The following is a 16,722-nucleotide window of genomic DNA, read 5'->3' as shown; positions in this document are numbered from 1 at the left end:
AAGTCGGTTAGAGATATGTTTACATTTTTGGTCCACATATGACAAATTGACTAGGCATCCCTCTTTTAAGGGGGATGTGGGCCATCTTGTACATTTTAGGATAAGAATGTAAACATTTTTTGAACTGGCTTGTTTCTGAAACTGGCCAAAAATGTTTTCAAAATATGAAGTCCTACATATCATTTTGTTAAAAAAGTATACATACAAGAACAGGACATTTCCTTTTTAATCACTCAGAACTGCTGTCGAACTGCGCAGCTACAGACTTATTTTAAAGATTTAAAAATCTGAAAAAATATGAAGGGGGTTCATTGGTGTACTCAGGCACTTTCTCCCCTTTCCACACAGCTGTGGATATTGGCAGCATGATGGTGGCTGCTAAACAAAATACAGGATTAAAGAGTTTTGACCCAATCTAAGCAACATTTAAGGTGGGGTGAATAGTAATTTACTATCATTATACTCTCTTTTCTGTTCCCCAGATTATGTTAAAACCATGCTATAGAATCAGTTTTACAATACTTGGAGTATATCTGAAATTTTTGGTTGAATATGTATTTTTGAGAAACTTTATTTTAAGTTGCACTGTTTCAAATATGTTGATTCTTTTTAACAGTTTTCTTTCATTATATTTCTGATGATATCATAAATGATTAATATTAATTCATTCATATTGTGTTGAATGTATGATTTCAATTTTGTTTGAAAGTGTTTGTTTGCTTGGTACCAAAGAATATAAAGCACTCTAATATTTATTTAAAACGAATTGCCACACATCACCAACTAAATTACAAGTTGTACGTCGCACAATTATAAATATTGTAATGTCATATCTCTTGTCAATGTCTGAGGCTATCTTATCAATTCTGTTCTAAATCAGGTGGATGAAGTGATTTTTAAAGTTGATAAGATAGCATTTTTCGTATGTCAACAAATACCTCCCAGTTCGAGGGCTTTGTGTTCGTCCTTTTTAAGACCAAAACAAATAAAGATAATTTTGTATCATACAACTGCGACATGGATCCTATTTGCTTTAAATATTTCTAATTATGTGCATATAACAACATCAATTTCTTCCACTGGTATAAAAAATTAGAGGCCTACATGTATCATTTTGGATAAAGATTTGAATTTGAAATATCTCTTATGTTGCGCATATTACTACATCATTTTCTTCCATTACAAAAAAAGGCAAGACTGCCATTATGTCTCATATTTTGTCTTCCGATAACCTTTAGTGTGGAATGTTTTACGGGGTAATGCCGCATGCGCATACACATTCATCTTTTAACTGATTGTTGTATTGGATAGACTAAAATGGAGATCTATCCTTCAGAATATGGTAAAAATGGGTAAGCTTATATTTTACATTTCATCACTGATAACCTTAAAAAATTAATCGGTTTAATTTGTCATATTAATATTTTTTATTTTTCCCATGAATTCGAAATTTTAAAGAAAGGACCAGGTGCACGACAGGTATTGCAGTACACCTTTAAACGAGTTTACAAATGGAACAAAAGTACAAGAATTGAGAAAAAATCAAGAATCAACGCCAGGATGGATTAACACAGCCACGAGCGAAGATTTTCGACGGGGGTTAATTGGTCGTCCAAAGACCGTAAATATTTATTTTAAATACTTTTGTTTTAAAAGGCAAGAAAATATTTCCATGTAAATATGAGAGACATACTTTAATAGTATAATATTTTACTTTATCTTAGGTTTCACTGTTAACAATTTAGTGTGTTCTGTACATATTTAAGAAGAAAATCAACAAAGAAACAGAACTGATTTTGTAAAATTTCGTATTCATTTCTGCAAAACCTAATTTCAGCCCACGCGATTATTTGTAAAATATATGATAGAAATTCTATAAGTATATGCATCAAATGATATGTTGTTGCTATGATTAGATTTGTATATTCTTTTCTGTCAAACCTAAATCCCACACGATTATTTGTAAAATCTATAATAATGATCAAAATTATATAAAAAGTATATGAATCAAATAATATATTGTGCTATAACTTGATTTGTATATGATAGATGGTGACCAGTGTAGAGGATAATTCATATAACATATCCAGGAGTCAGTCTCGTCAGGATGATTATATAGATGCACTGTCAGAACAAAACGGATCGAAAGATGGTAGTCTGAACAGGCGTACCAAATGCAGAACAACTATCATCATAGTTCTCGTATCTAGCTGCTTGGTGGCTCTTGTGGTTGCTCTAACTGTTATTTTTGTTCGTTCAAAGTCACGGAACGAAACACAAGGTATGGAATTCGAACATGCTGAAAAAATGAAATCGACCAAAAGCTAGGCCCTAACGCCCATATCAAATTAAGTAAACTCTATTACCGCCCGTTGAAATGTTAGTTATATGTTATATAAGTCTCAAATACCTGCTTTATTGCAGAGCTATTATAAACAAGTCTCGATTAACAAGACGCTTTGTACATATATACTTAACGATTCGACGCTATGTGCATAGAGGTCAATATTAACTATGAACTTCTTTTTAAAATAAATAATTATTAAAATAAAATTAATTGTATTAGGATTTCTAAGGTATCGCCAAACATTTACAAAAATATATAGAATCTAACAAAGAAGATTTTTTTTTAACAAGCATGCGCTATTTTTGTATGTTTAAATTTGTGATAAATTCCCTGGAATTTACCTTTCTTTTATCCTTCCAAACTTATGTTTTATTCAAATAGCCATGCCAACAAAAATAAAAGGTGTTTTACTTGATGCAATGCATGTTCCCATCACATAAAAATGTTAATACGCTTGTCATAAGAGTTGATCGAGGGGTTTTCAACCCTTTATTTGTTCAAAATGTATTATATCAGTTTAAGATGTATTGAGATGTTATGAAGCATATATAATTCTATTTAACAAACAATCAACTTTGCCAGAAGCCGCCTACGACACAAGATATAAAGACACTTTATGCCTTTTGTATTTGCCCTTTTTAAAAGAATTCTAAATGTAATTCATTCCGAGTTTAGGAAAGTAGCTTATTTTTCTTTAAAATACACATATAGATGACAAAAATGGTTATACATGACCTGTTTTTTATATATTGCAATAACTTCATTGTTTAAGCTTAATCAAAGCATTTATAACATGCTATAATAAACTATTATTATGCTTATCTTTTTTTCTTTTTAGAATCACCTAATATATTTGGTAAGGTTTTTTTTACATTCAGTTTTTAATTGATAGATATTTGAAAGCAATTAACATAATCAAAACGCTTTGCACAAACGATGTTTTACTAAAAATAAATTTCAGCTTTGCTTCCTAAGTAAGATGGTGTTGTTGCATGTAATGAGTTCTAAATTTGCATAAACTGCATTTTGGTACACAAGAACCAAACCTTACAATTAATCGAACATGCATATATATCCACAAGCAATTAGGACATAATTTGCAATGCGATTGATAATTGCGACAAAACATCACCACAGCCCAGTTTAAAGAAAAAAAGAATTATATTATCAATTTATGCCACAAAATAGAAAGAATAACAGTTTACAAACAAAACGAGGTTAGAAGTAAATCGCATTATTTCTAAAATGATGTTACTACGTAAATGAAATACATGATAGACTTGCTACAGCTTTATAGATAACTAAGGTTTATATTCACAGAATATTTTTCCAAATTAGTTATAAATTAGTTTAATAAGTCCAACACCGTTTGCAACGTTTTGTGCGCAATAAATAGTCAGTTTTAGTATGGCTAGACTGTAGCTCCAAGCTCCGTCAACCCTAATATCCCGTTGATTTACAGTTCTGCAGTCATAAATTTTCAATAAAATTGAGTAACGATATTGTTAACATACGCAATATACATTCTTAACGTTTACGACAAAGTTACGACTACCCTTGGCCAGCTGTGCAAGTTCTGTTCTTCCATGTCCCATGGTCAGCCGTTAAAAATGGTCCTTGAAGTCCCCCATCATATTCGATCCACTAAGGATAAATATCAATACGTGTATTAAGCATTATTTGATAAGGTGTTATGGGACACCTGTCGATATTAACGTTGATAAGAGTAAATTATTAACAAAAAAAACTTTCACTAGTTTAGAGATTTAAAAACAGTTGACCATAAAATAATTTTAACATTTTTATAAATCCCAAAGACTTTTTGAATATTTTCCGTAAGAAAACTTCATCTGTGCAACATCTATTTCAACATCAGAGTGCACATACCGGTACATTGATTCACGTCCTGCCAATCTTTATTTACCATTGTTGAGCGTTTTAGTTTTGATAAGAATGATTTGCATTATTTCTAGCCTTAAATTACAAGTTTCCAGCAATGAGAACGCTCGTCTGTGCTTAAAAGAATTGGTCACATAAGAAAACCCCCAAAAAGTATTCCGACAATTTTCTAGAACCTATTTAATAATGAAATTTTGGATTTTTTTTTATCTCTTTAAAGTTTCAATAATTCTGAAGCTATACCATTTTTCGATTATGATGGTCTGTTAATTGACCTGTTAAATAAAGGTCTAAATGATCGGATATGACAACAATGGGGATAATGCATCAGCTAAATAGATGAAGGATGTGTAATACAGCTTGCACAAGCAAATGCACTCCACAGGATGCTGATGTCTCTAAAATAGGTGCATTTTATCATTCGGCACTAGTATAAATGCAAGACCATATTCAGGAAAGTTTTTAAAAAAATGTACATTTTCATTATGGTTTACATGTAAACCATTTCACGGTATGCTTGTAACTAAAGTTCGATTCTTGGAAACATTTAAACAATAAAATGTTGTTTTGTGTGTGTGGGTTTCACGCGAGTATGAAGATAGATTGCCGAACTATTTTGTTTTTTAGTAATGCTGCCATGTACCTTCATAGTCCGTTTGAAAAACCAAAAAAGAGCATTTTATGGTTTACTTTTACACCTCCCTCTGAATGATTTAGCAAGTTCGTGATCTTAATGCAGCTCTAGTTTGATCGATAAAGAAATAATCCATGCAAAAGCACACAAAAATGCAAAGACTACATCATACGAAGTGAAAATAATCTATAGTAGCTACATAGATTATAGCTGACATTTAATAAGCTAAACACGGAAGCGTACTGCTTCCAGTTTAAATCAATATTAATCAAGTCGTACGTACGAGATATTCAAAAGTCGTTATAACGAATAATATGTCGTATGAACGAGATGATATGTCAAATTTACGAGATAATAAGTCGTACAAACAACATAAACTAAATCATAAAAACGACATAATGTGAGTCGTACGTACGAGATACTTAGCGTCATAACGAGATAATATGTCATACGTACGAGATATTTACGGTAACGTATAACCGTCTTGAACCGAAACGTTTAACCACCTCTCGTTGTTGCGTTTGAACGCGATATATTCACATAAATATATTGTCATATATGATTGTTTCAAAGTCTAGCAATTTAATTATGACAACAAACTTTATTTAGTGCGCCATTTCGACATGTTTTTGATGTCCTAAGCACTTTAACCTGTTAAAGTCGAATTTTGCAATGTCGCAATGCTTATAAACTATGCCGCCAAATTTAAATGTCGCAGAATTTATTGGAACATAATTGCGTTTGGCGAATTCACCTAGGTGATTTATCTAAGTCAGAAAGGAATTTTCACTAAAATTTGTGATTTCTTATATCCTTTTTGTTACCATCAAATAATCTAAGTTATTATGGTTCCCAATCCAAAGGTTTAGTCTTTTTTTTTAATCTTTAATTGAAGTTTAAGAAATATTCAAACTTAAAAAAGCATTCGGAAATGTACATTTCTGTCAGTAATTCTATAATTGATCTTTCAAAAGCACTTAGAATGTAGAATCAAAAACTTATCATGCTTACATTCATACATGTATTATTTGGAACTTAATGATATCAACAAATACTAAAATCGTTTTGTATTACAAATTTAGTTGAACTAAAATCATATATTAATTAAAGTATTTACGGAAATAATAAAAAAAAACCTGTTTAAATCTTGGTTTTATCATATCTGTTTTATATTTACATGTGTTTATTTACACTTTAAAGATGTTGGTTTTTTTATTACTAAAGAATGTGTTACGATCCTGTCGCTCACCCTTATGGAGCTTGGCAGTTAGCTATCATGTACGGAAGCATATCGGGACATACACTTATTGTGTTTTAACTTAAACATTGTCGTTCTTTTCTTACCAACATATAATCTATTATATCGTTTTGATTATGCAAATATTTTGCATTGTTATGAGATAAGTTAACATAATTTAAATTTCCTTATTGTAATTTATCAGTTTTCTTGCTATCTGCACTATCCATCTAAGAGTCCATTCCTTGGAAACATATGGCAAAAAAATATTGTTATAGAATGAATTTCGCGGGGGCCGGAAGTTCTGATGGTGCGTCACCTCACTATGAATCTAGCTCTAGGATACATATGTAGACTGACATTTGTGGAATCTTTGTAGTTCGTGTATGCTAAATTTTCATGGATTTCGTTAATGCTAATTTTCGTCATCCATGAATTTAAATCCACAACGAATTATGAGTAATACACTGTAATACTAAAATATCTATTATTTATAATGCAAGTAATTCCACGAAAAGTTACCATTAACCTTTAATATAAAAATAGCAATCTACGAATATTGGCTCCAAATTCAATCCACAATAATGGAATTTAAAGTCTAAAATTCAGATATTTCTTTAAATGTCAAACATTCAAATATCTACATTTCAAATCATAGTTAGGGGTGGTAGACATGAGCAGTCCTACCCCCAAATTTTGATCATGATTCAATAATCACGGTACAACGGTCTCCCATCGATAAGGCTTAAATGAAATGTTTCACCTATATGTCTTCGTCTTCAAATTGATATTACACGATCTCGAAGCAATGTTTTGGGATGAACACCCACCCTCTCAACTACAATGTAATCTAAATGTAAGTACGATACCAAATATTATCATGCATGAACTACATGTAACTGCATTGCAATATTCTCATTACCATGATTTTATGCGAGTGTTTTCTTTATTCGATTGGTAATAAATCCATATTTTGATGACTTTTTGTCTGTTTACAAGGAATGTCAACTTAAGTTTGTCGTCTTACGTTTGAGAAACAATTTAACCAAATTAATGTCAATTATAAATACAATCATGTAAAGCATTTTTTCTTTAATTAATAAGTTAATTTCAATCTGTTTAGTCGGCCTTGATCAGAACTTTGATGTGTCCATTCATTCTAAAGTGTCTACACAGACAAATCGCGTAAACCCCAAAGCATCTGGGGAGCTTTCTATCTCCTCTCAATATCAAAGCAATATATAAGTAAACTAAGTTATCAAGTCGTTAAAATTTTAGGGAAAATCATCTCTGACTTAGATAAGTCGCCTAGATGAATTCGCCATACACAATATGTTGCAATACATCCTGCGACAATTGATTTTGACGACATGTTTTATACGCACTATTTCTATTTCATTGCAATTTTGCAGAACTCGACTTTAGATTAGAGTGCTTAAGTCGTCAAAAACATGTCGGAATAGTGTTACAAAATAAATTTGTTGTCATAATAAAATTGCTAAACTTTGAAACAATCATATATGACAACATATTTAGGTGTATATATCGCGTTCTAACGCAACAATACCAGGCGATTATCCGTTTCCGTAAATAATAATAGAAAAATCACCTCGAAAGTGGCATATTTTTGCGCCTAAAAATACCATAGTCCACACTTTTTTTTTACCTTTTTAATGTGAATTATAATGATATACGTCTACAAAGCATAATGACGACATTTGTCATTTCAGTTGTAGCTGAAGGAGAATTAACTGTACTTCAGAATTTTACGGAAGATTTGAATGATAAAAGTTCTGACGTATACAAGAAGTTTACAGCAGACTTTTCCATAGTGGTATTTACTTCATGTTCATAACTTACTGATATTTTTTGTTTTTTAAAGATAATTATTCTTACATATTTAAAAATTCATTTGCTGACTTATCAACATAAGTTGATGTAAATAAGAATTATTTTTATTTTTTGAATACTTAACACCTTTTCAAATTTTTCTTTGAAGATGGAAAACCGTATTCGAACAGAGTTCCCATTGCGACGGAAGTGTTATGTAACAGATCTTCGGTAAATCCAAAAAAAAATGAAACATCTTTATTACATGAAAACCATTGATATTACAGAGAACTAATTATAATTTGTTTTTATTTGTTACTTACAGGAAAGGAAGCATAGTAGTCAGATTTCTTTTATTCTTAGAAACTGGAAACAGGGAAGTCTTTAACCAGTTTTTGAATAAAGTCGTGGTGAAAGCAATGCAAAATATTGATGGAATTCCCTATTTTGGAAATTTTCCCGTGAATGCATTGACTTTTTCATTTTCAAAGATCAACATTTTAAAAATACCATCGACCATAACAGAATTAGCGACTACACCAAATATGATGTTTCCAAAGCTCACTGAAAAACCAACAACTAAAACACCAATAACAACTACAACATCAACAACTATAATAACATCAACAACCAACACAACACCTAAAACAACAACAAAACCAACCACCACTACAAAACCAACAACCATAAAAACACCAACAACCACAAAAAAACTAACAACCACTACAACACCAACAAAAACAAAAACTCCAACTACCACTCCAACATTAACAACCATAACAATATCATCAACAACAACAACAACAGCTATAAAACCATCGACCACAAAAGCACCAACAACTACAAAATCACCAAAAACCACTACAGCAGCAACAATCACAACAGAACCAGAAACTACAACAACTTTAAGAGCAACAAACACTACAACAGCAACAACCACTACAACACCAACAAACACTACAATACAAACAAGTGCAACACAAATAACAACATCACCAACAAATACATCAACATCAACAACCACTACGACATCAACATCTACTACAATACCAAGAGCCACTATAAAACCTACCACCACAACAACAGCAAAAACTAATACAACATAAAAAAACCCACTAAAACACCAACAAACACTACAACATCAACAGACACTACAACATCAACAACCACTACAATACCAAGAGCCACTATAAAACCAACCGTCACTACAACAACAACAACAACAACAACCACTAAAACACCAACAAACACAACAACATCAACAAACACTACAACATCAACAACCACTACAATATCAAGAGCCACTATAGAACCAACCACCACTACAACTGCAACAAATACAACAACAACAACATCACCGCAAACAACCCCTACAACACCATCAACTATTACAACACCAAAAACAACTACAACACGAACAACCACTACGACATCATGAACCACTGCAAACCAACAACCACTTAAACACCAACAAACACCACAACACGAAAATTACATTATCAACAAAATTACAAAAACAACAACAATCCAAAAAAATCAAACACTCAAAACCACCAATCATTACAACACAATCAACCAGTCCAAAATAACAAACAATACAAAACCAAAAACCATATCAATCACTATTAAACAAAAAAAAGTCTCAAAACCAGCATACATTACAAAATCATAATCCACCACTAATCGTACAACCACTAGTAAGCCGATACGATATTTGCAAAACGAGCTGGATACTACAGTCAAGTTTCTAGCAAATTGCAACAAATATTATTCAATGTTGTCAATGTTCACTGATGGAGCGAATTATGTTTGAAGGGTGTTGTTCATGCAAAGTTTCAGAGAGATGTCGTAACAAATATTTTTTTTCTATTTGCCTTATAATTTGATCGCTCAAAAATTTTGTAACAATCTTAACGTCTGATATTGTGTTTATTTTGTACTGGCATTGAAGCCACCAGTAAAGCAAAGTGTTTTAAACTTTGACTAAGATATTACTTTTGTAGTTAATACATGTGTTCAACTTCATACTATATTAAAATCATGATTAAATAATAGCTAGAACTATTATAAATATTTTGTTTGATTACTTCATATAATCAATTCATTGAAAATTATTTTGTTAAAAACCATTCTGATTGCACACACAAGTACTCTGAAGTTGACATTAAAAAGATGCTTAAGTTTCTGATAGACAACATCTATGTAATTTTTGGATATCAAGTCTTCCAACGTTCTGTTGGAATTCCCATGGGTACCAATTGTGCCCCATTGTTAGCAGATCTATTTTTGTATTCTTATGAAGCAGAAATTATTCAAAAGCTTGTACGTGAAAAAAATAAATTACTCGCTGTGACCTTCAACACAACATTTAGATATATCGAAGACGTATTAACAATAAACAGTTATTTCCATACTTACGTTGACTCAATATATCCCAATGAACTTGAAATAAAAGATATCACGGAGTCTGCGTCATCTGTTTCATATTTGGATATTTTACTGGAAATGGACATTGATGGTAACCTAACAGCAAAACGTTATGGTAAACGCGATGAATTTAATCTTTCTATAGTCAACTTTCCTTACTTTTATAGCAATATACCTTCATCACCTGCATATGGTGTTTTTTCCTCTCAATTGATTCGATACGCAAGGGCATGTTCTTCGTAAGAACAGTTTCTAAGGCGAAGCAAGCTACTGACAAACAAGTTGATAAAACAGGACTATCAACATACTCGCTTGAAGTCATTTTTCGTAAGTTCTATGGTCGGTACAACGACCTTGTCAGCGAATACAATCTTCCACTGGGTCGCATGCTGACTCGTTTTTCATACTAATTGTTAGACCATATTTAATCACCTAATTGTCTACGGACTTTTCCGATTTTTTTACCGATAACGACAAAGAGCACACGGCGGGTGTGACAGTAGAGGATGCTCACTCCTCCTAGGCACCTGATTGTACCTGATTTTTGAAATAAGAATGTAATAATTTTAGTAAAATGTTTGAAATAAATTTTAAGCAAGTTGAATTTTTAAAAGGTAAAATTTGTTTATTTTCTTTTATTAAATTACTCATCTGATCCCTTAAAAAACAATCTCAAAAGAAAAGTTTTTAGGATTTATGGTTTTAAAATGTCAAACCTTACTGAGAGTAACTTTTCACTCGGCTGTTTCCGCCGTTATCAGCTGCGTGACGTCACAAATGTGTCCAACTGCAGAGGCAGTCTGTGTTGCTTTAAAAACGTGGTATTGTCATTTGTACTTTACGTTTTCCAGTTTAGTTGTTAGAGAGAGAGAGAGAGAGAGAGAGAGAGAGAGAGAGAGAGAGAGAGAGAGAGAGAGAGAGAGAGAGAGAGAGAGAGATAGAGAGAGAGAGAGAGTGCACCTATTGAATATATCTTGTACATGTATTTGTATATTTTTTTACTTACTTGCAAAACTGATCTGTGCTTCACAGGGGGTGTCACGTGTTTAATTACAAATGTTTATAACTACATGCATTATAAAAATAGCAATGTGAATCCTGGAAAAGGCGTTCAGACTGCTTTTCGTACCTACCCACACAATAAAGAGAGACACACAGATTTAAGTATGTTATTGTATTCCTATATTGCGTGGACCCTGAGGTCCACGCAGAAAATATATACATTGTAAGCGAGGTTAAACCGGATGCTATGGGGGAAATTCAGCCTGCGCATGAGCTAGCCTGGTTCCTGTGGTAGCTCAGGGAACCAGGCTAGCACACGTTTATCTGAATCGGGATCGGGATTCCGTGCCATATGCACACACAAGTTCAAAGGCGATGTAAATTGTAAAGTTGTTGGTAAACAGTACAGGAACAAAATATTCCTTTTAAAAAAATGATTGGCATGTAATATGAACTATCAGTATTATGAAATAAGTTAATGTTATGCCGAAACTAAAATATGCATCAAATAGCACAATTTGCAATGTTTTGTTGTTTCCCGAATACACATGTAACTTACATGTAACTTTACTTTTATAGTAGGCGAGGCTAGAGAACTTCCCGATAAAAATTGTTTAAGCATTTAAGTATGCATCAAAATATGAAATTTTTAATTTGCACAAAGCTGTCACTGCATAGTTAACAAAGTAGTGCGAATCGTAATGTGTGCGCAAATAGTAGAATTCACCGAATGCCTGATACTACATGTATACATGCAAGCTTCATTCATAGATAGATCATTATTATTTTAGAAGTATGAATCCTTTAAATTCTGAGATAAAAAGTCAGGGCTATACATACATGTATACGTAAAACAACGTACAAATTTAGTGGTTAAAAGCAGAGGGCTAGAGTCGGTGGAATCTCTGATAATTTTAAGGCTTTCACGTTTCGCTGGAAACACATGCAAATGGTCCACGTATTGTAGTCCTTTTTTAAAGGACAGCAACTTGTTAAAGACATGAATGATCTAATCACATTAAATTATGAGCGAGTGAATACTACATGTGTAATATTAAATCAAATCTGATGAGGCAGACATTGGTGAATATTTTACTAAATTAAGACATTCAAATACCTCTGATACTCTCTGGCCATAGAGAGTCTAAGACATCTAAGCCATTTTCGTTTTTGGCATAGAACATTAATGAGAGTTTAGAGTCCCAATGAATTGTTACATATGTAGGGACAGGATGCTACTATCATCGTTATTTGCATCCTATATGTTAATTGTATATCTTCACTAAAATCATCTTTAATAATTTGTAAAATCTTCCTTCTCATTAAAAAAATTAAACATCATTTTCTCTTTAAACACTTTACTTTTACTTGACTGTGAAGCAACGATGCTGGTGGACACGTTTGTTACGTAGCACATTCCACAAATGATAAGCGACCTTTTTAGATTTAACGCTCGTGCGTTTCCATGAGAAGGGAGAAAATGTCACATTGAATTGTTTATATCTGCTAAACCAGTGCAGATATCAAGGTGCGGATTTTAGGAGCTTTCTAAGATAGATCAATTCTATTGATCCGTGAAAAAAAAATTGACGAAAGGTACCTTTATTGCCAGAAAACAGCACTTTATTGGTGCAAAATGGTCAAAATATTAAATCGGTAATGGAATATAGGGAACTTTTTCTTTATTTATAATTATGATTATTTTAACCTTTGTAGAACGCATCAACTGCCTTATGTGGATGATTTTCATTACATGATGATACTTTAACAAAACATGTTGATACTTCAGCATTACATGCTGATACTTTAACATTACATGCTGATACTTCAACGTTACATGCTAATACTTTAGATAAGGAATGTAATTAAATCTACTTCAAACTTTTAAACCTGTATAGAAAAACATCAACCTGGATATGCTTACTCATAGACCTATCTTCTGTATTCAAGCCTTTTGGTAGGCAATATGATTTTTCAGACTGCAAATATGTAAATCTACGATACATTCTACACCGTGTATTTCTTCTATAGGAATCTTGAAGACAAAACCTTTCGTAAACCATGTTATCAAACAGTTTTAAAAAGGAATTTGATGTTGATTCTATGGAATGGAAATACATAAACAGAAGTAATCTTTTAGACATGTCTAACTCTCTGCTTTTGAACAATATTTTTGCAATATTCTTTATTTGAGTAATTGAAAAAATATACGCATGCCCTCAGAAAAATATGCCATGTAAATGAAACATCAAAGCACTTAATTTTTCAATGTGATAATATAGTCCAAATGTGGAATGCATTAAATTTTATTTCAAAATAGATATAAAATGTAAACGTAATTATTTTGATTTTTTATAAACATAATAGAAAAGTTATATCATTAAATATGCTTATTTCATATTCATAAATATGAAATGTGCTATTATCGGCTGAGGTCCTAAATGAAACAAACTACAATGTACTTGGTCATGTCAAATCCTCAATTCTATTTTATTTGTCTAATTTGTAAAAACTTAATGAATACATAGTTTAAGCTTGTCCAAAAGTTCATGAATTTATTATTTGGTATATTATTGTACTTTGGGACTTTGACTGTGTTAATATATGTTTGTTGTCTGGATTATAGATTTGTGATGTAAATAGAATAAATTTTTTTTTTTAGAAAAGTAGTTTATACACAGATAGGAGTTCTGTTAAAGGCGGGGTTATGATTTATTTGTCTGATCTTAATGGCAAATCGCCGATATCAATTTTACCCCGAACCCTTTATCGAGTGCAGTTGAATCGAAATAGATAAACTTACTTGTAATTACTTTACTCTAAGAATAAGCAAATATATTACAATTGTAGGTGATCTCAACATAGATATTTTTTATATATCATATCATTCAACCCAAGATATACTATCCAGTAATATTCGTGTAAACTAAATATGCGAGTCCACGAGAGTTTCGAACTCCACGCATACACTCATTGATCCCATTTTAACAACAAGCGTGAACTACATGTACGTGTCGCTGAATCAGATTTTCTCGACGTTGCATCTTTAGTCAATGATTACAAAGCCACATATGTCTCAATCTCACTAAATTATAATTTAAAGCGTGCTTACGAACCTGGGTGCATAAGAAAGCCGATATGGATATACATGTACTTAATGCATTGACAAAAGAATATAATTGTAAGTTAATAACCAACGATGCACTCCAAATAAATCTTGCTACCAAAAAAATCAGATCAGTTACTTTGTGCAAGAATGTATTCCTATTCCTGAAAAAGTTGTAATAATTGTTTTCGAGTGCATGTTTACATGCAGGGGTATCTCAAGGCTCTGTTCTTGGACTTAAATTTCTTTTAACCATGTTAATGATGTTTCCGAAAACATAATGTTTTTCTATAGATGATAACTCAATGCATAGTGCATCTTGGAAAAATTTGAAAGGAATTTGAATTTACTTTGAATCATGGCCTCAATGTTTTAGATAAATGGTAAAAGAATTTGGTTTGATTCCTTTAAAACTAAAGCTTTATTTTTTTGTGGTTTCAATAAATAAGAAAAATGATTCTTCTACATTAATTCTGTAACATTGTCAGTTCAAGTACATGTATAAATGTCAGTGCGCATGGTTTTAGATTGCTTGTTTCGAGCGATTTATGATGGTCCCAATATTTAAACAAAATAACTTGTACGACTTATGAACAAATAGGACTTCTAAAAAAAAATAGATAAATACATTTAACAAACATTGGCCGTTATCGTGTTACTTTTAAGGCAAGTCAACAGAGCTTTATTCGACAGGCACCTGACGTTGTATATTTTTTAAAATTCTAATAATTGATAATGAATATCTCTATACTGCTTTATTAGGCAATAGGTGTATTTATTTCTATTAAGACAAAAATATATAACGTCAGGTACCTGTGCTTAATTTGAAGAAGTCAGAATATTTCCATGACAAAATTATAAATAAATGATTGTTATATTTTTATCACACAAGTCGTCAACAGTTTTTTTTTTTAATTTTTGAATAATTTTTTATACACTTGGCATAAAAACTGTTTTTGAAGCACCAGCCAACTTTCTGCATGTATATAGTTGAAGTTCTTTTTTAAAAATACAATTAATCACTATTATTTTGATTTTTCAATTTCATTATTTACCTGTAAATTAGAAACACAGGCAACCGACGGTTTATATATATTCTAATAAATAAAAACATATACCCTCTACAGTAAACAAACAATTTTAAAAAAAATAAGGCTTGCATCTTCATGTACAGTCGTAGGATGGTTGATCTAAACATATTAGTGGTATACAGTATATGTAAAGACATGCAAAAAGTTGAATATATTAAGATTACTCAAGCATACAATTGATAGAGAAACAAAATAAAATTCGGCTTTTATCAGACGTAGATTGAAATATGGTGATGTTGTGGGGGGCAACTATATCAAAGGAAACTCCGAATAGCTGAAAACATGTACAAATTGAAGCAACCAGGACAGTAACAGGGAAAAAAGTTAATTCTTCTAAAATCTTTTTACGTATATAGTGAACTTGGTTTGAAATCTTTCAATCTCGAAAGGATAAACATAAACTAATTCTATTCTACAAGGTTATTTAGATTTAATTCAATCATATTTTCCAACTGAACATGCATATATTCTTAGGTCGAATGACCCTTTTTACTGTCTACCACTATATCTGACTACTCATAACAAAAGCCTTGTTCCGTCAACATGTAAATTATGGAATCTTCATGCAGAAACGAAAATGTCATCACCTTTATCCATCTATATTTACTTATTTTATAGTTCTCTTTTATTTACTGTTCTTTTCAAATTAACTGGATCATGAAAATCTCATTCTTATGTTTGTATCTCTGCAAGTATAAATGAAGGTGACAGGTGTGTTAATGTAAGTGTCAGTGAACATGTCTTCCAACAATATGTCTTACAGTCATATATGGTAAATGTTCAGAAAATTATTTAATGTTCATGTATCTATAGCGAGACTAGTGCAGGAGCGGATCAAACTTGCACTGCGTGAAAAGTAAGCTGTGTAGGTCTTGTCTTATATACTCACAATATCAATAATATTCTGTAAACTATTTATACTATATTCTTATGACCATAGATTATCCTATTACACCACTTCTTGACTTTGTATGTTAGAAAGGGTTTACAGAGGTTGTGTCTGTTACCCAATCCATTTGAATTTCAACGGAAAACGTTTAAATTAAATTAATAATGTAGGTGCCTGTATTAGGAAGGTCAACCTTCTACTCCAAGGCTGTTGTATGATCTACTACATATTTCTATTCAAAAAATGCAATTTACCAATTT

At 31.7% G+C, this 16,722-nt stretch overlaps 1 protein-coding gene across 1 annotated transcript; it reads left to right on the top strand.

Annotated features, from left to right (window-relative positions):
* Positions 1 to 1,463: 1,463 nt before the first annotated feature.
* LOC128179559 (uncharacterized) lies at positions 1,464 to 9,333 on the top strand. The gene is made up of 6 exons (XM_052847001.1): positions 1,464 to 1,621; positions 2,050 to 2,281; positions 3,186 to 3,203; positions 7,848 to 7,951; positions 8,117 to 8,178; positions 8,273 to 9,333. The coding sequence occupies exons 2-6, from the start codon at positions 2,050 to 2,052 to the stop codon at positions 9,051 to 9,053; spliced, it is 1,197 nt and encodes a 398-aa protein (XP_052702961.1). The 5' UTR covers positions 1,464 to 1,621; the 3' UTR covers positions 9,054 to 9,333.
* Positions 9,334 to 16,722: the final 7,389 nt, after the last annotated feature.

The sequence above is a fragment of the Crassostrea angulata genome, chromosome 4 (assembly GCF_025612915.1).
Source record: "Crassostrea angulata isolate pt1a10 chromosome 4, ASM2561291v2, whole genome shotgun sequence".
Lineage (NCBI taxonomy): Eukaryota > Metazoa > Mollusca > Bivalvia > Ostreida > Ostreidae > Magallana > Magallana angulata.
Note: the sequence above shows the minus strand (reverse complement) of the source record. Positions and strands in the feature narration are given on the sequence as shown.